This window comes from Elephantulus edwardii, unplaced genomic scaffold (assembly GCF_000299155.1).
Source record: "Elephantulus edwardii isolate Elephantulus edwardi_28Jun2011 unplaced genomic scaffold, EleEdw1.0 scaffold00007, whole genome shotgun sequence".
NCBI classification, from domain to species: Eukaryota; Metazoa; Chordata; class Mammalia; order Macroscelidea; family Macroscelididae; genus Elephantulus; species Elephantulus edwardii.
The window spans coordinates 1608693-1633718 of record NW_006399757.1 but is presented as its reverse complement, the minus strand read 5'-3'; the positions used below and the strand labels follow the sequence as shown (position 1 = coordinate 1633718).

At 40.7% G+C, this 25026-nt stretch overlaps 1 protein-coding gene across 3 annotated transcripts in view; it reads left to right on the top strand.

Annotated features, from left to right (window-relative positions):
* Positions 1-25026, top strand: part of SLC25A13 (solute carrier family 25 (aspartate/glutamate carrier), member 13) — a 220490-nt gene that overhangs the window by 128311 nt on the left and 67153 nt on the right. For 2 of the 3 annotated variants that reach the window (XM_006880228.1, XM_006880229.1), the window contains 5 exons: positions 1128-1266; positions 2054-2147; positions 2370-2454; positions 8487-8571; positions 9066-9224. In XM_006880228.1, the coding sequence (XP_006880290.1) occupies positions 1128-1266; positions 2054-2147; positions 2370-2454; positions 8487-8571; positions 9066-9224 (562 nt within the window). Of the gene's footprint in view, positions 1-1127; positions 1267-2053; positions 2148-2369; positions 2455-8483; positions 8572-9065; positions 9225-25026 lie in introns of all 3 variants that reach the window. The other variant, XM_006880227.1, reaches the window with a different exon arrangement.

Here is a 25026-nt window from a genome sequence, read left to right as displayed (position 1 = left end):
ATGAAGTCTTGGAGCCTATGGTTTCCAAAACTTTCTAGATAATTCTGACCCTTGCCCATTAGGGACCATTGCCCAGTGCTAACCCCTCTTTGATCAATCCCAAGCAGAATACTTAATGTGTTCTCACCATCATCTGGATTTCCCCAGGGCTTACCACAGTAGGCACTTGCTTTTACTCATCTTCTTCGTGCCCACCCCCCTTGGTTCTTTTAAAAAGACGTGGCATCCTGACGTGACCTTTTCCTCTTTGGCACTGTGTTAATCTGGCTCTTTCTCTTGGTCCCATTCCCTACTCCATTTTAAACTCTCATGTCAGCTATTTTAAATGATTACTAAGTGGAGATTTATGTGGTTGTTACCTTATAAAGAAGTGCTTTCCTAATGAAAATATTTTGCCTTGTTAGAAAAGCCTAGAATTTGAAACCCAAACTGAAGTCTCATTCATAATGGACATGCTCTCTGTTTTTCCTGTCCCTTGTAAAGATATATGGTTTCTTACAAATTCTGATTATCAGAATTCTGAGTGGGTTTAACCCCTATCAAAGCACATGACATCTCATAATTTTACCATAATACACTTGTTTGCTAGAAATCCCACCAATATAAAGTCTGTGCTTAAATGATTATTTATTGCTTCTTATACGTACCATGACAAGTCTTGATATTAATGTTAGATTGACCACTTTTCACAGTATGTTTGCATTTCTATAATAGTTTTGCATCTGTGAGTATATATAATACAGCTTTGCATGCCTAAGCCTTTAAGATTTGCTCATTAGATGGAATAAACCAACTTATAAAACATTTCCAATTGAAATCTGAACTCTCTAAATTACTACTGGTCCTGTTGTTATAATCCTACACATGCACTTATTTAGTTTTCTAGAATTTGTCTGGAGAGTGCAAGTTCTGGTCATGATTAGTTGCAGTTACTTTTAAAAATCATTTATTGGGTTTTCCCCCTTCTTGATGTAAAAGAAAATAATCATGGCTATTCTTGCACATGCATTCTCAGATTACTTCTGAAGTAGCACTTGATATATATACTTCTGAATCTTCTGTATTCTATAAATGTTTGGTTTGTTTTTTCTTCTTCCCTCTCTTATTTGCAACATTTTTTTTTTTAGGCTGCTGGAGGTACTATATCCCATCAAGTTAGTTTCTCCTACTTTAATGGATTTAATTCGCTCCTTAACAACATGGAACTCATTAGAAAGATCTACAGTACTCTGGCTGGTAACAGGAAAGATGTCGAAGTGACAAAGGGTGAGTGAGAACATCGCTGAATTCTTGCCTGAAAGAATCTTGGGGTAGTATAATTAAGGTTAAGAAGGCAACCAAAAGATCTTACTATGGATTTTTCTATCCTTTGGACACATATGACTGGAAATGATATGTATAGTCTCCATCTCCAGGGCAGAAAAAACAAAAGCAAACACAAAAATAGCTTCATCAAGTTTTAAGTAAACTAAATACAGCTTTTGGACGAGAGAAAAATGTGAAATGGATTTGTATTTGTTTTAATGTGCTCAAATCTTGGAGGAATTTGAGCTCAATTGGCAGCGTCGAAAGTGGCCTTCAGCAGAAGAATCCCATAAACTTATATTAGTCATACTGTTCCTGGATCTGTAGTCTCGAAACAAGATCTGTCAACATTTTGATGGTTTGGTTTTTGTTGTGTGTTTTCTGTTCTTGTGTTTTGTTTTGTTTTTTAAGAGAGAATTTCCTTAGGAACTCCATAGCTTGCTTAAATATGCCCTGGGGCCTGGGCATATAGGGTTTCATATCAGCATCCTTGGTTTCCCTGACCTGCAACTTAAATCCCATCCCGTGTCATTTGTGCTGAGCCTTCAGATGGTATTGAGCTTTTGAACTGTTGGAGCACGTGCTGCACCCGCTTTCTAAAGAGAGGATGAGATGGAGATATTCTGAGCCTCCCTGGGTTGATTTGAGTTCTGTAAAGTTTTGTGATGTTCATTCATTCCAGTGCCTTGGATTCAAGTAGTTCCTTCTTGAATCTTTCTCCTTCAACTTTTCCCCTCCTTCCCTACAGAGGAGTTTGTTCTGGCAGCTCAGAAATTTGGTCAAGTTACACCCATGGAAGTTGACATCTTGTTTCAGTTATCAGATTTATATGAGCCACGGGGGTAAGTTGGCTTTTTTATTTTTTAAATCAGTTTAATAAAGGGAGATTAGGAATTGGGAATAAGAAGAGTATGGAATCTGAGGGTAAGAGTAAGAATCTGGGGGAAAGAGTCAAGGGTGCTCTGACATATCGGGCATACAAATGATCATCTTCAAATAATGCCATTTTGTAAATTGTGGTAAGTTGGATTTATGTTCTTGTTTGTATTTGTTTTTCCCTGCAGGCGAATGACCTTAGCAGATATTGAACGGATTGCCCCTCTGGAAGAGGGAACTCTGCCCTTGCACTTGGCTGAGGCGCAGCGGCAGGTGGGTGATGATTAGCAAGCCCCATCCCTAGTTGTTCTGCACTGGAGTCCCCCAGCCCATTTGCATTTGCCTTCTTGGCATTCGTATCAGACTCACCACTTTCTATTTTGCCTGTAAAATCTGGATCAATTTTAAAAAACTAAAAGGTAAAGGCCTTGGAGATATCCTGTTCAAGAGACAGTTTGTCATTTACTTGTTTCTTTCAAAGACTCACAGAGTTGGAAGCATTCACTCTGCCAGTATGGAGATCTTTACATCTCCAAATCTTCCTTGGAGAGTGTGGGAAGGAGCTCTGCTTGGTTGCTGATGTCACTGTCAGCCGTCAGGGGTGCTAAATGAAAGCCATCTTTGCTTGGGAGAAAGGTGCTTTGTCAGCATATTGTCTAACTTCAGTGCCTTCCGTTTTTCTGAATATCAAAATGAGATAATTTTGTTTAGTCTGGAGTCCTAGTTTGAAGGCTTTTAGACTTATTTTCTCTGTGAAAGGATTCATAAGCTATGTGGAAACAATTTTAGGAATGCTAAATTTTATTTTATGGTTAACAGAAAGCAATCTCTGGAAGTTGCAGGAGTCAGAAAGTCAAGACGTGGGACCTCCTCCTTTAACTCTTGCTCGGCCCTCTGTTGCTCAGGAGCAGAGCATAAAAGCCCTTCATTGCGTCTGTTGTACTCGCTCAGTGTTTGTAAAAGAAATCTGCTCGCAGCCGAGCGTCGTCTAAGAAAAATACCTCCTTTAAGGCAAAGCCATCCCCGAATCCTGTGAGACTTAACATTTCTTGGCTTGGAGCTCAGGGTCTATGCAGAGACGCCAGTTTGACCACAATGGGTTGATGCGGGCTACATTTTTAGGACTGACAGGCTTTGAGCCAGGACCCCCTCCTTTCAGCTCTCTCCCACCCGAATGCCGTGGTGAGTTGTGTGTTCCGCATGTGACTTAAAGTGGTGGGTGTGTGCTCAGTAAATCTGGAGGAGGCACCTTTGCAAAACCAGCTGGCCCCTGTTAAAAGGGGCAGCAGATTTGTCCCAGTGCAGAAGTGAGAACTTCAGGATCACATGCAGAGGCAGAAGCAGCATCTCTGCCCTGTCTTTGATTTCTAAACACTGCTTAAGAGATAATTACCTCATCTTCTCTCTGCTACCCACTCTTGTAGAAATTTGGGGATTAAGAAAAAGCAGAGGTTGGTTTTGGGGTTTGGTTTTAAGATTCTCTCCCGTTCTCCAGCAAGCAGTGGTATCCCACATTTTTTTCCTTTATGTCTTGTGTAGCTTTGGAGGCTTTGTGATGGGTGCTTGTTGATACTGGCCAGGGAAGCGTTAGACCAGATTGATGAGATTTACAGCAGGAAATGACTGGCTGCTGTTCAGAGGATGAAGCCTTCAACATGGCCTCGGCGGAATCTGTGTCACCGCTGGGACCCTCGTGGGGCCGACAGAATTCACACCAGAGCCAGTCAGGCCATTGACCGGATTCTGCCTGGAAAGCAGAGGGCTGCCTACCCCAGTGCTGTGTGGTGCTTTTAACATTCATCCTAGATGGGAGTGAAGGAGGAATCTTTCTTGCTTTGTTTCCAGCACATGCTAAATTCCAGTCAGAAGGAAAGTGAAATAAAATGTCTGAGGTTTATTTTGTCTCAGTTCCTCTTTCCACATAATTTTCAGAATATTTTAATGCCAGAGCTTTCTAAGTACAGGTATAATCCAAGGTATTTTGAGTTTAGTTCCAGACCATTCCAGAAAAGTTAATATCAGAAGAAAGCAAGTCACACAAATTTTTCAGTTCCCCAGTCATGTTTACACTACACTCTAATTTACTGAGTATGTGATGACATTTTTTGAAAAGTCTGAGTTATTATGTTGTTGTTGTTATGTGCCATCCAGGTGCTGCGACTCATAGTGACCCCATATACAACAGCTCTAAACCCTGCTCTATCCTGTGCCAATCTCACCGTCTCTTACAAACCTACTCCCATTACCCCAGTCACTGAATTAATCTATCACATCGAGGATCTTCTTCTCCTGTGCTGTCCCTCCACCCTCCCAAGCATGACATCTCTCTCTAAGGAATGGTCCCTCCTTGCTACATGTCCAAAGTATGTCAGATGAAGCTTCAGAATCCTTGCCTTCAAGGAGCAGCCCGGCTTCACCCTCTCCAGGACAAACATGCTCATTCTTTTAGCAGTCCATGGTATATTCAATACTCTTCTCCAACACCACAGTTCAAAGGCATCAATTTTCCTTCTATCATCCCTAGTCATTGTCCAACTCTCTGATGCATAGTGAGAGATTGCAAAGACCATGGCCTGTATCATGTGCACCTTAGTCTCCAGATTGACATCATTGCTCTTCAGTACTTTGGAGAGGTCTCTAACTGCAGGCTTTCCCATCGCAATATGTCTTTTAATTTCCTGTGTGCTGGTGCCAAGAGTGTTGATTTTGGAGCCAAGAAGATTAAAGCTATGAACAATTTCAGTCTCTTAACCATCTATCATGATGCTGCCAATCAGCCCAGTAGTGAGAATCTGTTTTCTTGATATTAAGCTTCAATCCACATTGAAGGCTACAGTCCTTGACCTTTTGCAGCAAGTGCTTCAGGTCCTCCTCAGTTTGAGCAAGCAGGGTTGTATCATCTGCACAACACAGATTGTTGATGAGTCTTCCTCCAATCCTTATGCCATATTTCTCCTCATAGAGCCCAGTCTCCTGGATAATTTGTTCTGCATATAGATTGAAAAGGTATGGAGATAGGACATATGCCTGGTGTATACCCTTCCCAGTTTTGAACCATATAGTGTTCCCATGCTCTGTTTTGACAGCTGCTGCCTTGTTTGAGTATAGGTTTTGCATTAGCATGATCAAATATTCTGGGATTCATATTCTTCTTACAGTTAGGCACAGTTTGTTGTGATCCACTTAGTCAAGCACCTTTGCATAATCAATGAAGCACAGATAGACATTCCTCTGGTACTCCCTGGTTTCAGCCAAGATCCATCTAACATTAGCTACAATATCCCTAGTTCCATGACCCCTTCTAAAGCTAGCCTGCACTTCTGGCAGTTCTCTGATGTGCTTCTCCAGCCATTTTTCGATAATCTTCAGCAGAATCTTGCTTGCATGTGATATTAATGATATTGTTTGATAATTTCCACACACTGTCTGGTCACCTTTCTTTGGAATGGGAACAAATAGAGATCACTTCCAGTTAGTTGGCCAAGTGGTTGTTCTCCAGATTTCTTGGCACACCTTGGTGAGTACATGAAGGGTAGCATCCGTTAGTGAAATATATCATTTGGTATACCATCAATTCCTGGGGCTTTATTTTTTGCCAGTTCTTTCAAAGCAGCTTAGACCTCCACCATCAGCACAGTCTCTTGCTCATATATTGTTTCATGAAATTGTTTTGTGTCTGTCAATTCCTTTTGGTACAGTGACTCTATATTCTTTCCATCTTCTTTTAATGCTTCCTGAATCATTTAATATTCTGCTCAAAGCATCTTTAAGTATTGCAACTCGAGGCTTCAATTTGTTCTTCAGTTCCTTGAGCTTAAGAAATGCTGAGTGGGTTTGGCCCCTTTGATTTTCTGACTCCAGGTCTTTGCTCATTTCACTATAATACTTGGTCTTCTGCGCTGTCCTTTGAAATCTTCTTTTCAGCTCCTTAATATCTTTATTTCTTCCCTCTACTTTTTTCTCAGTGTTCTAGTGTGATTTTCAGAGTCTCTTCTGACATCCATTTTAGTCTTTACTTCCTCCTCTGTCTTTGTAATGACCTTTTTCACTCTTCCTGGATGATATTCTTAATATCCTGCCACAACTCATCTGGTCATCGCTCATTAGTGTTCAAGGCCTCAAACCTGTTCCTGAGATAGTTTTGAAATTCAGGTGGGATAGACTCAAGATCATATTTTGGTTCCCATGGATTTGATTTCATTTTCCCTAGCTTCAGTTTGAACTTGTATATGAGTAGTTGGTGGTGAGGCTTAACAAAATGTGACAGAGAGTAACCAGAGTTGTTGGAAAAATGCCACCAATAGAGTTTCTCCACACAGGGTTCTCACCTTTAATTTGTAAGAAATGTAGTATCTGTAAAGTATAATAAAGTGAAGCACAATAAAATGAGGCTTACCTGTATTGCATATTTATATCCATTCTGTGTAAATAGAATTGTGCTTTTCTTATGGCTATGTCTGTCAAAATGAAGTTACTGTTGATTTCCATCTGTACAAGAATAGAATTGGAGTCACCCTTGGAATTTGCAGAAAAAATGTTTTACATTCTCAGAGATGCATATTTTTATGTAAAGCTATTTTCAGTTAAACGATTTTTAAGGAGATTCCAAATGATCTCATTGTATTGGAGTTGAGTTACTTTGACAGCAGCTAACAGTCAGTGGGTTGATATACCTGGAGTTGGTAATTATTTTCATTGTTCACCGATTTTAATTATCATGGCTTTTGAAAAACAAACTTTATTGAATGCATTTATTCATTCAGTGGTTATTTATTAAACACCAACTATATGCCACCCTCGTTTGACAAGTCTGTCTGGCATAAATTACTGTTTTATTTATGTGGGCAGACAAGTACAATACTCTAGAATGGTCTAGCATCAAAAACATTGTAAGAATAACAGGTCAATGTTTCAGCCAACTGTCTATGGCCATACTGCCCTGTACATGCCTGGTCTCATCTAGTCTCGGAAACTAAGCAGAGTCGGGCCTACTTAGTACTTGGATCAGAAAACATCAGCCAAGTGACCTGATAGATGAACTAAAGATAAGATGGACCAAAGAGGGAGGCCACCCACACCCACCTAGTTGTAGCTACTGTGAACATTTTGAATGGCTTCTAGGAGTGACTGATTCAAATGCCAGTATGATTTTTACATACATAGGCCAATGCGCAGACAAATTTAATATAAAATATAGAGTGGCATTATATAATAGTTTTTAGAGCTAATTTTTAAAAATCTGTTGTGAAATATTTCAGACATACGTTAAAAAGAATAGTTTCTCAAATGTTCCTCCATTCACCATTTATTTTTAGACTGTGTTTTCATTTATAATTTTATAAACATTTTTCTTGACATCATTTATCTTACATTTTATTTTGTACATAAGGTTATAATTTTTATACTATACTATTTTAATAATGATACCATTATTTCTTCATTGGCCTCTAGTCTTTTATTAGAGAGAGATGGACAAGTCAGCTACTATGATTCCATACCAGTGCAACTGCAAAGAGATTCTAGTCACTTTAAGTTCCTTTCCCAAGCATTTTCCTCTTAAAGCAGTCTTGTTACTCAATAGTCTTGGTTCGCTGGTGTCATAGTGTGTTGTGCTGTTAACTCCAGGGTCCTTCTTCTGGCAGTTCAGATCTACCAGTGGCTCCTCAGGAGAAAGATGGGCAGTAAGTCTCCTCACATGCGGTTTGTAGACTTTGAAAGTTAAAGGAGCATTAGTCAAGTATTGGTGCTGACTCAGTGGCAGTGAGCAAATTATAATATTCTTACAGGTTCATCCTTTTTGAATACATGACTGTTTTATCACCTAACTTTTTTAAAGCAGAATGACAGGGTGAAAGCCATGCAGTTTACATTTGATTTAGTGTTAGGTTTGAGAATGTATGTTCACACTAGCTTTTGCTAGACCAGACACTACTGTTCAATAGTAACAAGAACAAACCTGTAAAACCAAAACTTGTCCCTTTGGTAAAAAATTATCTCACTGATGTTTTCAAATTTGCATCTATTTGATTGCTAATGAGACTTGAGCATTTGAAAATTGCCTCATAATGGTTTTAACTAAGGCCTTTCATTGTGTTGTAATTAAATTTTAAACATTAACACTAATAATAATAATCCTTTTTAATTGAGAACTTACAAAATCTTACCCCATTTTCCCCCCAGAAAATTTCATTGTTTCAAGACTGTGGAACTCAGTGACTGATTTAAAAACACGTGCTCACTTTCTCCTGTCTTCTTTCTCTGTCCCCTCTCTCTGTGTCCCCACGACTTCCACCTGTGCAAAGCAGAAGGTCTCAGGAGGGACATCTCGACCAGTTCTTCTGCAAGTGGCGGAGTCAGCTTACAGGTTCGGCCTGGGTTCTGTTGCTGGAGGTTAGTCATGGCTGAGTGCCAATTTTCATCTGTGTTGTTCCGTTTATCTTTTCTGTGATTTTTCTCCCTTGAAGTGTTAGAGGGCCAAGCCTTCTCTAGTTTTTGTTCAGTCCATTTACCACCTAATTTGTTCCTAAGAGGTAAAATGACAAGAAGGGGCACTCTTTCCCGTATCTGCATGTGATCGGGGACTTATACGTGCTATTTCCCCTTCATATCTCTGCAGACTAACTTTCCAAAAGACATGTGAATAAAGAGATTAGGTTATAGTGCTGTGATTTTCATTTAAATCATCTATAACGTCCTTTTTCCAAGGGAAAATTGGAATTAAAATCTACCGTTGTTGTTAGGACTACAGGAAGATAGTGCCATTTTAAAACCAGTACATGAGGAATTTATTTTCTCAGTCTTCTCTTTGGCTTTGACTTCACTACTTCCTCCTTCCTCTGACTGACCCTAATTCTTTCTAAAATATTGGCATTATTTTCTTTTAGCGGTTGGAGCCACTGCCGTATATCCTATTGATCTTGTGAAAACGCGAATGCAAAACCAGCGATCGACTGGCTCTTTTGTGGGAGAACTGATGTACAAAAACAGCTTTGACTGTTTTAAGAAAGTGCTACGCTATGAAGGCTTCTTTGGATTATACAGAGGTTAGTGCCGTGTGTTACATTCCTGGAAGGTGGTTGGTTTCCCATCTGAATGCCTGAAATGCATTAGAGGGACTATGTTAGAATGGAAATACAGCAGATTCTCAATTATCCATGCTAACAAGGGCAGGCTGGAGGCATCTAGGGCATGGCTAAATCAAAACAGCCTGGAACCTGAAAGCCATTTACATTGGTCTATGTGGTATGTTTTAATTATTTAAATAATAAAATTACTTCCCCACCCCCTTTTTTATAAATATCTTCCATGAGTTTTCAAAATATTCACTTTGTTTGTGTTCCTTAATACTCAAACCAAAACCACTCTAGAGTCGTTGCCATCCAGGCAGGTTCTGATTCCTGCCAACCCCGCATGTTTAAAGGAGACCACCAGACCTTTCTTCTGTGGGGACTCTAGCTGAGTTTAATTAGCCCCCTGTGGGCTAGTCATTGCGCACAAACCATTTGCTTCACTAGTTACTTCCAGTATTGTGCTCTTTGGTACAGGCAGCCTAGGGATGGGACAAAAAGGACCCTGGATCAATATACACCTTGAGTGTAATGACCACTGAAGTAGTCAAGCAGGTCGCCGGGGCCTCCGTGGGGCCCTGCTTTACTGTCTCTCTCCGAATTAAAGTTTGCTCTGAACCCAGTGGCGTTGATTCACACATGCATCTGCCAGGTTCTCCTTGTGAATACATCTGCTCCTTAAATCATCTAAGGTTTGTTAAGCAACAGCCACAGTAGCAAAGGGCACGCCATCCCTTTGGAAAGGATCCACAGACCCTGACTGCTTTTCCACTGACATCGACCTAGGGACGTATTACTTTATTCACATGACAGCTGCATTTTTTTACATCGATACCACAGCACAAGGGGGGTTAGCCCCTCGCCCAACCTCCCTGTCTGTGGTTACCGTCCACAAAGAGAGAAGAAGTTAAGTGCCTTTGCGTCAGTTAAGATCCAGTGTCAGGAGGCTGCTCCAGCTGAGTCGCTCTGCCACTTGGCAACTGCGGGTCTGGCAGGGTCTTCCGTCCACTCTCCTTCTAGTGCTTGCTCCAAGGGAAGAAAATCGTGCTAATACTCTGCTGAGACAGAATGAAGCTGGCAGCCATGCACACTCGTGCCTCCAGGCCTCTTCTGCCATCTGCTGACTCGAGGCTTTCATCTTAAGCATCCAGGTTTAAAAAAAAAAAATCAAAAGGGGTAAAAAACAATCCCCAACTCTCTCTCTTGAAACCTCTCACCCTAGAAGCTTGAAGATTTCAGACTCCAGAGAAGTTCCAATTTTGCAGGTTCTATTGTGTAGGGAGATAACCTCCATCAAAGGCCTTTTGATCTTTTCTCTGCTCTCTTTCCTTTACTCACTGCCTCTTCTTACAATTCTGAAGGTCTTTGACCCCAGGTGATTGATGATGACCCTTTGAGGGTCAGTGCCTGCCTTTTGCAATATTCTCTACCTCCTCCCCTCTCCCTCCTTGCGAATGCAATCTCTCCTAAATAGTACAAGGTTAATGTCACAGGTCCTGCATTACAGCGGCTCAGGCAAAGGTGGCCACTTTACCTGTCCTTTTAGATTGTTTTCCAGTGGGAGAGCTTATGCCTCAAATCTGGAGAGAAGTCTGAGCCTTGGTAGTGCTGGATATACACTTACTTTTCGCGCTTTTCTTGGTGTTAGATGAAATGTTAGTCTTGTCATATCTTTGCAAATGATTGTGGGAAATCATTGTCTCTTGCTAAAGTGTCTTTCGGTTTGTTTTTAATTATGTACCTTTTCTCTTTCCTCTTTGGACATCCTTCGAGGATCTGATGTCAGTTGCACCAAGCTTTCCCTTCTACCTTCTTGTCCTTTTGACCCTACAGAGGGGACAGCTTAAAGCACACTGGTCTCTAATCTAACTTTAGTGCTGACCTAATGTGGGCCAGCCGGTATTAACAGCCTTTGCTGTTTTGGTGATTACACCTGTAAGACTTGCGGGACTGGTTCTGAGTCCTCAGGGAAGGAGAATCCCACAGCATATTTGACAGAAACTAGGGACCATGCATTTACCTGCTTTAGAAATAGTCGTTTATCTGGCCTCCTCTGGTGCCTGAGCCCTGAGGGCAAGGGCCCCAGCTGTCTGTTAGAGGATAGTAAGTAGAGTGTGAGTATAAATAGATTAGTTCTGGGAGCTGCCTGTGCTTACTTATTTCTCCTTTGTGATCAGTTCCAAAACTCATCTTTATTGAGCCACCCAACTTTGTTGTTTTTTTTTTTTTATGCTAACATGGCATTTTCCTTGGATGAATGCCTTAGATAAAGGCTCTGAAGAACAAGCTCAGTGATCCCCAGTCCTCCTTGGGGAGTGTGAGCTTTTGTTCATTTCTTCTTCCTTTCAAGAACAGAGTTATCCAAGACTCCAAAACCAGCTTCCTGGGTCAAAGTTAATTAAACACTATTCCCATCCCAAGAGAGGCATGATGTGGTCCATGAGGACAGGTCCAGAACCTGGTGAGGCAAACCGTGTTGGAGATCCTCATGCAGATGAGATCCTGTCCAGATGTCTCTTGCACTGGCGGTAGAATTTCTGGATTCCACTGAAATCCTTTTTCTTTTTAATTTGTCCCATTAAAACCTATGTAACATAAAACTCACCATTATAATAACTTTTAGGTTTACAGCTCAGTGTTCAGTGGACAATTTTAAAATGAAAAGGTTTAAGATAAAGTCAGTGGACAATTTTAAAATATAATGTCTAAGATTAAGGTGAAAGTTACTTAGTTCCATTTTGTAGCATGGATCTTGAAAGCAAGTAGGTTATTGGCTGTTCAAGTTTAAAAGAAAAGATTTACAATATTGTTATAAAAAGAATTTCTTTTTCTCGATTGGTCAGGGGCCCAGTTCTATCTTAAGAAGTCTTAGAATACCCTTCACGTATATGGTCACTAATGAATGTATGAGGGCTTAGTAGGAAAGAATTAATGCCCCCGATGCTCAGCTGTGTGATTTGATCCAGCAGCTGCTCTGTAGGAAAAAGATGGGGTATCATTCTCCTCCTGTGCAGTTAACTGCCTCTTAAAACCACGCGTCCCATGGTACACAACCACAACAGCATATCCGTGTAAGGCTTTTTGGTAGTGCTTTGGTTAAAACATTAGACTTTTAAGCAAAAGGTAAATTGTTTGGACTCACCGGCTGCTTTACACAGAGTGCTTCATAAATACTTAGAGCTTTAGAAACCCTAAGGAGAATTTCTACTCTCTCCTTCACAGTTGTTAAGAGTTAGGATAGATTGATCATAGTGAGTTTGGGGTGTTTTTTTAATATCTGTAATTGCTTATTATTAGGCAAGAGAGCAATCAGATTAAGATGTAAATAATTTATAGGAAATTATTACTGCATTATATTAGGGGGGAAAGCTGTATTAGAATTAGTGTTTTAACCTTTGTGTGCAAAACCAGAATGAACCACTTTGAATCCCTTTCATAAACTTAAGATATAAAATATCTTTGTGTGATTCTTTGATTATAGATTTCTCATTCAATGTAGTCGTATTGTTTAAAAATTATATTGTAGAAGTGAGGTGTTAAGTTTTAAATGGAGATCACTGCTATATTAATATTTCGGTTAGGACCATCTAAGAAGGTGTCTGTGTACATCTCTAATTAATAAACATATTTAAAAATATACTGAACATAACTTTCCCTGTTACATAATTTTGCTTACTGTACCATTTATACATCAGAAGCTTCAGAATCCTTGCCTTCATGGAGCAGCCTGGTTTAACCCTCTCTAGGTTAAACCTGTTTATTTTCTTAGCAGTCCATGGTATATTTAATACTCTTCTCCAACACCACAAAAATCATCAATTCTACTTCTATCATCCCTAGTCATTGTCCAGCTCTCTGACACATAGTGATTACAAAGACCATGGTCTGTATCAGGTGCACCTTAGTCTCTAGAGTGACACTATTGCTCTTTAGTACTTTGGAGAGGTCCCTAGCAGCAGACTTTCCCATCGCAATGCGTCTTTTAGTATCCTGGCTGCTGGTGCCAGAATATTGATTGTGGGGCCAAGCAAACTAGCTGTTAACAGTCTCAGTCTCATCACCATCTATCATGATGCTGCCAATTAGCCCAGTGGTGAGAATCTTTGTTTTCTTGATATTGAGCCTCAACCCTTGGAGAGGAATGTCATGTTTGGGAGGGTGGAGGGACTGCACACGAGAGGAAGATCCTCTCTGAAGCTGGTTGATGCAGTGACTGGGGTAATGGGAATAGGTGTGTTGTGGACAGTGAGATTGGCACAAGACAGAGCAGGATTTAAGACTGTTGTACATAGGGTTGTTATAAGTCATAGGCAACTCAACGGCACCTAACAATAACAACCACCGTTTATATGTGTTGTTGTTGATTGCCTTCAGGTCAAGCACAACTCACAGTAACCCTATGAACAAAAGGCCAGAAGCCTCTCTACAACTACTGACATTTATCAGCATTCATAGATTTTCTGGAGGCGTGTTATTTAGGAAGTGGATGCCATTCCTGCTTCCAAACCATAGATAGATTAGATAGATAGATACATAGATAGATACATAGATAGATAAAAAATGTTAGTGGTCCTTGAGTAGGATAATTTGAGAATTTTGCACAAGTAAAATCTCTCTGTATTTAAAATTAGTTTTATGTCTGTTTTGAAAAAAAAAAACTGGTACTTGATCCTAAAAGAAGGTATTTACAACATATCCTTAATCGGTTTTAAAAGTACCTTTCCTTATTTTATTTTAATAAATAGAATACAGTTTCTAAAAAAGAATTAGTTTTGTATTTGGCATCAATTTTCTGTGAAACCAGAGTTAAGATTACTTTTTAAGAACCCCCAGTGCTCCAAATCAGGTGGTTTCACCGTTTCTGTTCGCTCAAAGTTACCATTCTATCAGAATCGGTTGGCAATGTCTGTGCCTAACTAGCCCACTGGAATAAATTACTGAACAGTATCATTAAGAACATGCAAGTGAAATTTTGCTAAATAATTTATAAATAATTGTGGCATTACATTGGCAAGGCACTGCTGGGAACTCAAGCTGGATTAAGAGAACATGGGGTCAGGGATATCATTGCTGATGTTAGGTGGTTCTTAATAGAAAACAAGAGAGTACCAGAAAGGTGATTTGTTTTATTGACTCTACAAAATCATTTACCTATCTGGATCATAAGAAATTATGCATAGAACCGTAACTGGCTAAGGCATTAGACTTTTAACTTAATTGTTTGGACTCACAAGCTGCTCCATTAGAGAAAAATGACACAGCGTGCTTCATAAATACTTACAGCTTTAGAAACCCAAACTAATTAATTAATTATTGAAATTAAATTAATTGCATTTAACCGCATACTTTGTGTGGAACTAAGAAGCGATCACTTGAACAGCACGGAGGCGTGCTACATAGTTTAATATTAGGGAAGATTGGTGTTGGAATTGCAGCCTCAGCTGGTAAATAAAGAAGCATTTAGCATCAATTGAAAGAAAACTCATCACCAACTTACCATATGCAGATGGTAGATGACACAACCTTGCTTACTGAAAGTGAATAAAACTTGAAGCATTGTTGAAAATCAAAGATTTTTAGTTCTTAAGATGGTTTACATTTCAGCCTAAAGTAAATAAATAAAATTCTAACAACTAGACCAATAAACAAAATCCTGATAAATGCAAACAAGGTTGGCATTGTCAAGAATTTTATTTTACTTAGATCCACAGTAAAGATATCATGCAACAAATTGTACTAGGCAAACTTAATCTAAAGATCTTTTGTTGTTGTTTTATTATGATTTAAGTGAAGATTTATAAAACTAACTGGTTTTCTATTCAATCATCAGTTAGGATGCATACATTGTAACTGCACTCATCCCACTTCATACCTGTGAGTCTCATTTCCCTTAATCCTTCTATCTTAGCTCTTCCTGTCTCAGAAGATTTATCCCTTGGCAAATGGTGCTCTGTAGATCTTTCATGGTAGATTATTCTAAGGAGTGAATGCTTCCCTTATCATTATTATTCATCGTAGAGGCCTTTATTTTGCTGTCAGTTGAGGCATTGGTTGAGTTAAAAGGCCTCTTATAAAGTGGTAAAAAGCAAAGATAACACTTTGAAGACTAAGGTGAACTTGAGTCAAGGCATGATCATTTTAGTCACCTCATAAGCACATGAAAGCTAGACTCTGAGTAAGGAAAACCCGAGAACAACTGATGAATTTGAATTGTCGTGCTTGCAAAGAAATGGAATAGATCATGAACTGCCGAAAGAATGAGCAAATCTGTCTTGGAAGAAATATAGCCAGAAAGCTTCTTAGAGTGAGGGTGGCACGACTTAGTCCCCTAAACTTTGCACATGCTACCTGGAGGGATAAGTTCCAGGATTTCTTGGTAAAAATTCAGCAAAAAAAGAGCAAGACCCTCAGTGAGATGGACGGACACAGTGATTGACACACTGGCTCAGACCTGCACACAGCCAAGCAGTGTTTCTGTGGGTCGCTGTGAGTTGTAATCAGTTTGACAACCCCTGACTGGAACAGTCGTGTCTGCACTTGGTACTGATACCCCAGTTGTAGGAATTGCCAGAGAAGGTTTCCACTAGGCACCGAGTCCTGTGACTTGAAGAGCAAGGCGGAATTTCAGTATTGTGCATTTATGTCTGTGTCTCTTTTTAGTTCTATTTCTTTATCTCTAGGGTCTCCTTTTATTTTTGCACATACGTTTTGGTTCTTAGAAAAGATACTCCTAAAAGTTGTATAAGACTGACTTTGCAGCTTTTTATAATGCTAATAACTTTGGTTTCATGGCAATGACAGATTTTCCTACCTTTTTATGTCAGTTTTCTTTTTTTTTAAATCATCAATACAGTAAGACTCTCTATGAAGAGATAAACACCATAGAAAATGCAGGACTCATTGAAGCCTTTTGCAATCATCCTCCTCTATTTGTTGCCCGGTCTCCCGATTGATTAAGATGCTCATGTATTTGAAATCCTCAGTGAATTTCCTTACAGCTCACTTGGCTTGAATGAACTTCATGGCCTAATGAGTCAGTTATTGAACTGCGATATTAAAGAGAAATGATTGATTGGATAATCAGCTATAATTAAATGCTCGTAAAATTTCCAGCTTAACTAATTTCTGCCTTTAAAACACCACTTAAACTCATTAAAAGCCCGTCCATCTGACTCCTGATGACTCTACTCTGATTTCCAAGGCTGTAAATCTTAATGGGAAGAAATTGTCTCATCTTTCTCCCTCAGAGCAACAAGTAGTTGCAAACTGTCAACCTTTTGGTTTAGCAGTCTGACATCGAACCTGCTGTTCTACCACAATGTCTGGTTTGACCCCACCCTGCTGAAAATGTGTATTTCCTCACTAGCGCTGTGGACTTGCTGTCTGGATTTTATCTATATTCCCTCAATGATCCTTATCCCCTCCTCATCCTTTGTTAAAAATACTGATTCTGATTCAGTGTATATGGGCTTATTGTGTGCCATCGAGTTGGACCCAACTCATACCTGACCCTCTAGCGGGTTTTCAGAAGCACTGAAGCACACGGGAGGAGATTGCCCATCCTTCTCCCAGGGAGCAGCTGGTGGATTCGAACTATGTGCCTTAGAGATTGCTAAGCAGCTTCTTATCATTAGGCCATTTGAGTTCCTACTATACAGGGTAGAAGTGCAGATTCTCAACAGGGATTTGAATTGATCCCATGCTCTGCCTTAAAATTTGTTACTCTCTTCTTCTGAAGGGAATTCTGGTGGCTTAGGTATAAGGAGTTATTCTGCCAACCTAAAGACACATGGTTCAAATCCACCAGCTGCTCCATGGAAGAAAGTTGAGATAGTAGTCTCCTTCTATGCAATTTACTGTCTCTGAAAACCCTGTGGAGGGTCAGCTGTAACTCAAAGGTACCTACCAACTACCTCCCTCAGGTGCTTCAGGCAAAGAGACGTCTAGCCGTAGATACTGGTGATGCTGTGGGGAGGACCTCAAGAAGGAATTTCGTTTTATTAATGAGAAATCAGGATCCACCAGGAAGGCTTCTTAGAGGAAGGTTTTGTTTCTGTTGTTCGAAAAAGGAAATTCAAAATCTCCAAGGAAGAGAAATTAGATCGTTTTAGGAATTAAACTTAGTTTTGAGGTGATTGGGAAGAATTTTTTCGAATCACCCCATCAATACAGGCATGTTTTAAATGGAGCAGTCTTTTTCCTGAAATGTTCTCAAGGTGACATCTAGAGGATATTGTGGTGATATCTCAGGGAGATTTTGATACATTTACATTCTCCAAGGAAGATTTGCTAGGCAGCTGGCTTAAACTAGGACTCTGCTTCTAGTAGGTGGTCCTACAGAAGGGAATAAAGGTTTCCCCCCTATCTGAAAGTCCATAGTATGTTCCTGTGGAGCCCCTATAAACTGAAATGTCATTAAGTGAAGAAGCCATTGCCATTCACTTATATGAGAAAAATTCTTTAGTATTGTAGACCCAAAAAAATTAGCTAGCAAATTCATACTAAATAACACATAAAACCTAAAGTACAGCTAAAGCTATGAACAGGGATGAGGGGACTGGAAAACGTGACTTTAGCAGCTTCCAGCATTCTTTCTCTTTTTGTATAAGTAGCACAAATGGTAGGCACTGATGAAGTTGGTGCATATGTTGTTGTTTTTGTTATGTGCTTTCTCGTGGACGACTCATGGATACCCTATACACAATAGCTTTGAACCCTGCTCTATCCTGAGCCAGTCTCACTGTCTCTAATACACCTACCCTTGTTATCCCAGTTACTGTGTCAATCCGTCTCATCTGGGGACCCTTCCAAACATGATGTCCTTCTCCAAAGACTGGTGCTGCCTCACTATATGGCCAAAATATGTGAGACGGAGTCTCAGAATCCTTACCTCCAAGGAACAGCTTGGTGTCACTTTCTCCAGTACAGACCTGCTAGTTTTCTTGGCAGTCCATAGTATGTTCAACACTTCTCCAGCATCCCAACTCAAAGGTGTCAATTCTTCTTTTGTTATGCTTGGCCATTGTCTAACTCTCTGATGCATAAGAAATAATTGTGAAAGCCATGATAGGATCAGGTGCACCTTAGTCTCTAGACTGACATTGTTGCTCTTCAGTACTCTGGAGAGGTCCCTGACAGCACATTTCCCTAATGTAATTCATTTTTTTATTTCTTGACTGCTGGTACCAAGAGTGTTGGTAGTGGAACCAAGCAAGCTCTAATTGTTAACAGCCTCAATCTCTTTTCCATCTGTCGTGGTGCTGTGAGTTGGCCCAGTGGTGAGAATTTACATATTCTTTATGTTGAGTTGCAATTCATGTTGTAGACTACAGTCCTGACCCTCTGCCGCAGATGTTTTAGTCCCTCCTGAGTTGCCCCAAGTGAGGTTGTGTACCTACAATGCCTTTATTTCATTCATCCTGCTCAAAATGCTTAATTACAACCAATTTTATACGAACGCTTTTTTGAGCGCTTTTACACTTTTATCCCAAGACACGTCTTGCTAAAGGATATCGAAAGCACATCAAGGTGGCTCTACACACGGTTCAGAGCTCTGGTGGTTTGATGCTGACATACTGTGTGTTGTAGCCAGGGAAGGCGCTGGGCAGTGCCCCCTTAACTGTGGGAGGTGCAGACTGCCTCCTTACGGACTCACTGTAAAACAAAGGCTGAATACTATTTTCAAGTTTCTTTCTCAAATAGAAGTAAAAAATCCTCTTAGAATTTCTCTTGCCTAGTAAAAAGTGGTACTAATGAAAGTCTTGTAGTGTAGTCTGTGGGGCGTTATGCTACTAACCCAGTGGTCATGCCACTCTTAACAGTTCAAATTCACCAGCGGCTCTTCTGGAGAAAAATGGACAGTTTTCTTCTTGTGTTATTTACAGCCTTGGAAAACCAATGGATTGTCAACTGTGACTCTGTTCCAGTTCAAAGCAACGTGGTAAAAAGTAGAATTTTATTCAAATTATGTTCATCAATGATTATATTCCTTCCCTTCCTATATAATGACTCACTCATACACTTATTGCTGTCTAATCAAGAGCGACTCACAGCTGACCCGCAGTGGGTTTTCAGAATCTATAATTCCCATGTGGGGAGACTGCTGGTCTTTTCCTCATGGAACAGCTGGTGCATTCGAAATACCTGCCTTCAAGTTGGCAGTGTAACTGCTTACCTGCTAAGTCATCAGAGTTTCTTTCTTTTATAATACTTGGGGATAAAAATGAGCAAGAGAAAACATTTCAGGAGCAAAATAAAATGGTTGGCATTCCTGAAGCTTGTTTTGTGTTAATTAAGAACAGATGCATCTTGGAGCAAACCACAATCAATCCATGAACTATACAATCCTGGGTGTCCGTTCTGTGCCCACCAATACTTTAATAAGGACCAAATGGGTTGCTTTAGGTCTTCCCCACCCCTCCAACCCCCCCACCCCGCCCCCTGGCCAATTTCTATGCATTTTCACTTGGGTGTTAAGCTGTGAAAAGATAGAAAAGCAGATAGCTGGTTTTGTAAACTCACCAAGAATGAGCAAAAGACTTGCCTAATTTATGACTTGCTGGTCAAGCCTCTAGAAATCTGCAGTAAGCTGAGTGTGCAGAGCACAGGGCATTACCATCTGAGACTAAGGTGATGCAAGCCTCAGCTAAATACAGAGGTTGTTCGAGACCCGAGCAGGCCAGGTGATTTCTAAATGCTGGGAAATTAACAAAAGCTGAAATTGTATGGCACCTAGAGGAGGCAAGACTTAAGGAACAGGTACAGTCCCAGCCTCATAATAATGAGCTACTACTTTTCTTGATGGTGAAACAAAGGACAAAAATGTAAAGCTTAGGTGCAAAGAAATCATTTATATTGAAGTAAAAGTAACCAAGAACTTAAAGGTTCCTAAACCCTAGAATGAAAAGAGACTACATCCTTCTTCCCAAAGATCTTTTAGTGTGCACTCTCACTCCTCACCCCCAAATAAAGAGGAGTCAGAGGATGAAATCTTTTCGAAACCATTATCAGTATATTCGTTTTATGTTTTAACACTCATTCTTCGAAGGTATCCTGAGTCTGAGCTGGTAGTTAAGATAACGAACTGCTCACTTAAGTAAAACATTTAACCCAGATGAACAAGCATTTCAATTCTAGATCTTTGACTTTGCCTCTTCCCCAGGTCCATTGTGCACTCACCTGGGGTCACATTCAGATTGCAGGCAGAGAGCTGGCTTGTAATGAGGACTTGGAAAGGGGATACCGTGGTCAGGCCTAAGGTTGGGAGGGTGGACATGCCTCATGCCTGGGGCCAATATGAGTCAGAGAAGGAAAGACAAATGGGACCAGTGAGCAAGTGAAGAGAGAAGGGCATGGAAATGGGAGCAAGAATAAAAGCTCTAAGACAAAGTGAGCAGAGTGCTGATAGCTCCCGAAAGGAAGGTTAAGCTGATGTTGAAAAGCAAGGACTGTCAGGGAAGACAGGGCCAAGAATAGTGGCCTCAGTAGTGAGGTCAGGAGGGTAGGAATTCGACATCAGAGGGCTGGTCACCAGATTGGAACTGCATCACAGGACAACACGCTTGATGGGCTTAAGCTGCAAGAGTGGAACAGTGTCTTACAGACTTATTTCTCTGCCTTTGCTATTTATCCCTCCTCTAATTGCCTCTTAACCAATTTTGTGTTTTACATTTCTTGAGGGGGGGTCGTGGTGGTGGTTATGTGCCGTCAAGTCGCTTGCAATTCATAGCAAACCTATGTACAACAGCCCTAAACCCTGCTCTAACTTGTGCTAACCTTATTGTCTTTGAATTTTAGATAGAAAAGCAGCCATAGTTAGTGAGTTTCTTCCTTGTTGGTGGCATCTCAGTATCTGTTCTGCTTGTCTTGTCCAGCATAGTCTTTTGGGACATTTGTCTTGTTATGGTTTCAAAAGTCTTAACAACCTGGGTCTAGTCTACTGCTTTCTTTGAGCCTTAATCCCAACGTGTTACCTAGGTATTGCTGGTTCAGTAGCTTGTAACTGGCACCTTCCCTCTGCTGTCCCATGCTTTAGCGAACCTATTCACCACGGCCTGGCAAGAAAGAGGTGAACATGTGAGATACCACTCTTCTCTACAGTGTGACAGGACAGTCACTGGATAAAGTGCTAGCCCAGCACAAGCTGAGTGTCTAGAAAAAACTGCAACAGTTTGGGTTGAGAGAAATGCTTCCCAAGGACTGAAAAATGCAGTAATCCATAGAGGGAATGGGGAAGAGCTTAGTGTCAGGAGGCACAGAGAGAGCCTTGGTTTGATTTGCCCTGGATTCAAATCTCTCACTGTCAGGAAATAACTTAGAACTTAGAGACGAGCCCTTTAACCTTTCTTCTGTATCCCAGCATCTATGAAGGAATAGGTAAAATTAGAATTTGAAGCCAGCAGTCTGAGTCTAGTGTTCATCCTGTTATCCACTGGTCTATTCTATCCCTCGATAGAAATGAAAAGAAAAAAATTTGCTCAGCAGCTGAGGAGAAATTCCAAAGTTTCTAATTTAAAGATTCCACTTCAGTTTAAAAACATAGTAGAAGATGTGTTATTTTACTTCTGTCTTACCTTTGACTAAACACACCAGTAGACTGAAATGTAGACTAGATGTGTTTTCACTGTTCAGCTCGTCTTCTACTGGGGACAATATTGCACTCTGTAGCCTAATTCTGGACTATGATGTTACTCATGCTGATGTCTCTTAGAAGCTAGAAAGGAATCAAGGACCTCCCTTGAAAAGATAGAAATGTAACATCCTACAGTGTATAATGCAGCTTGGGAACCCTGTCTGGCTCACTGTGTATGTGGTGTAATTATAATAGCAATCCCCTCAGTAGTAGTTAGCATCTTCGTTTTGTCAGTGAGGAACCTGGAGTTCAGAGAATAACTTACTCAAAAACCACTGAGTATGAAAGAGGTGCAAAACTGGGCTTCCCACCTCCTGGCCCACACCCACCTGTTCACTTCACTGTGAAGAACTGGAAAGAAACGTTTATGCCAACATTATTAATGAATTTCTTTTCTAACACTGAGATTCTCCAGTTAGATTTTTAAGATGTTCTCCAGGTAAAGAGCAGCATGAAGTAGTTTCTTTGCAGTTCTGACTTCCAACAGCTCTGTAGGACAGAGAGGAACCGCTACGTTGTTTTGCAAAGCTGTGATCGCTAAGGAAGCTGACGGCCATGTCTCCTTCCCTCAGAGCGTCTGAGGCAAAACCTCAGACCTTTCAGGTGGCCGCCAAGTGCTTACTGAATGTACCACCAGGTTTCCTAAAGAAGAGCATAGTAATCCTCTGATTCCATACACTGCATATTGGAGCATCTGTTTGGAACACTCTGTGAGGCTGGAGAAGCCCCTGTTGAATAGTTTGTTATGAGCTGGGCTGCTTACCGAAAGGTTGGCAGTTTGAATTCACCAACCAGTCCATGGGAGAAAGATAAGAGTAGTCACTGCCATTAAGATTTATAGCCACAGAAGCCTGGTGAGTCAAGGTTGCCTTGATGGAGATGGGTTATAAGAAACTGAAGAATCTTTGAGTAATAGAAATAATGCATATGCTTGGCTACTCAGTGAAAGACTGGAGGCTTGAGTCTACCCAGTAGTACTTCAGAAGAAAGGCCTGGTAAGAATTTTGAAAAGTTAGTCACCAAAAATGGGTTGCTGAGAGTCAGAGTCAACAAAACAACTTGGTTTTTTGTATTTGAAGCTTAAGTTGTAGATTTCTGTTGTGGCTTCATTCCCACACATCTAGCTCAATTCTTAGTTGAGTGCCCAAGGGAATAAAATCAGAGGGAATGGTGTGATTTATATCTCAATTCTATGAAATTTGAGGACAAAAGCCTGTATTAATACTGTGCCCTGTAAATCTTTTCTCGCATTAGCAACCTCCTGGTAGTGTAAACTTTGCCAAGGAAGTATTGCCATATGTGCTGATGGAGCTAAACTAAAAAGAGAAGGATAGAGAAGTGACCACACTAATAAATTTCATTTGAGGCTGTTGGAAAATACAGTACTGTTTTGAGGAGTGAGAACACACACTTCCATTCTGTTTCTGATCGTTAAAATGAATTTCCTGCACCCAACAGAAATGTTTTCTATTAAAGCCTTGATTTTTCTGCTGAACTGACCAGATGTCAACCATATATATACATGACTGTGATCAAAATGAAGTCTTAACCAGATTGGCTTTCTAGGCTTTCTCTGCCATGTTACCCCTCCTCCTCCTGTGGTCAAGGTAGAAGAAGGATGATAGGGGTTCCCATGTTTGTGACTTTTCCTTGTCCATAGGTCATGACCCCTCTGAAAGGGCATTTACCCAAGACTAAGGGCATATGAGCTGGGCAATGAATAAGAATCACAGGAGAATTGATGCCTTTAAACTGGAAGCTGTTGAATCAAGTATGATCTATAGCGACCTTAGGAACAACAGATATAAACCTTGTCATATCCTGTTCTATCCTCACACTTTCTGACACACTAGAGACCATTATAGCAGTCACTGTGTCAGTCCATTTAGTTGAAGGGTCTTCCTCTCCTTTGCCAGCCCTCTGTCTTTCTGAGTGTCATGTCCTTGTCCAATAAATAGTTCTCCTAACAACAGGCCTGAAGTAGGTGAGGCAAAGCTGTATCATTTTTGCCTCCAAAGAACACTCTGGCTGCACTTTCTCCAAGATATATTTGTTTTGGCAGTCTGTGGGATGTCTGGAACACTTGTCTCTTGCTATTAGAGGTGGTTGTTGTTGTTATGTGCCATCGAGTTGCTTGTGACTCATAGCGACAGCGACCCTATGTACAACAGCCCTATACTCTGCTCTGTCCCATGCCAGTCGCACTGTCTCCAACACACCCATCCCGTTTACCCCAGTCACTGAATCAATCCAGTCATAGAGGGCCTTCCTCTCCTGCGCTGTCCCTCCACCCTCCCAAGCATGATGTACCTCTCCAAGGGCCTGTCCCTCCTTGCAACATGTCCAAAGTCTTGTCAGATGAAGCCTCAGAATACCTTGCCTCCAAAGAGCCACCCGGTTTAACCCTCTTCAGGATGAACCTGTTTGTTTTCTTAGCAGTCAATACTCTTCTCCAGCACCACAGCTCAAAGGCATCAATTCTCCTTCTATCCTCTCTAGTCATTGTCCAACTCTGACGAATAACAAGTGATTGCAAAGACCATGGCCTGTATCAGACACACTTTAGTCTCCAGAGAGACATCATTGCTCTTCAGTACTTTGGAGAGGTCCCTAACAGCAGACTTTCCCATCATAATATGTCTTTCAGTTTGTTATGTTAGGGGAGAACATTTTTTTCATTGGTACAGCCCTTGTCTTTCAGTTTGCTGTACTGAGATAACTTGTGGGTTGTGTGATACTGAAAGGTATGCCACTCATATGTCAGATGCCACAAGGGTTACCCATGGGGGACAGATTTTAGTAGAGCTTTTAAATTAAGACAGACTGGGAAGCACTGTTGGCCATCCGCTTCTTAAATAACAAACTTCTGAAAACCCAATGAATAGTAGAGGAACACAAATAGTTATAGTTGGACATGTTGCTAGGAGAGACAGTTTCTTCGGAATGAGTATCATACTTGGAAAGGTAGAGAGTCAGCAGATGAAAGGAAGACCCCAACAAGATTGATTGACTCAGTGACAACAGAAATGGACTTAAGTGTGTCAGAGGTAGTGAGGAGGACACAGGATATGACAAGGTTCAGATCTCTTGTTCATAAGGTCACTATGGGTCATGCTCAGCTTGATGGCACCCAGTTTAAAGGCATCA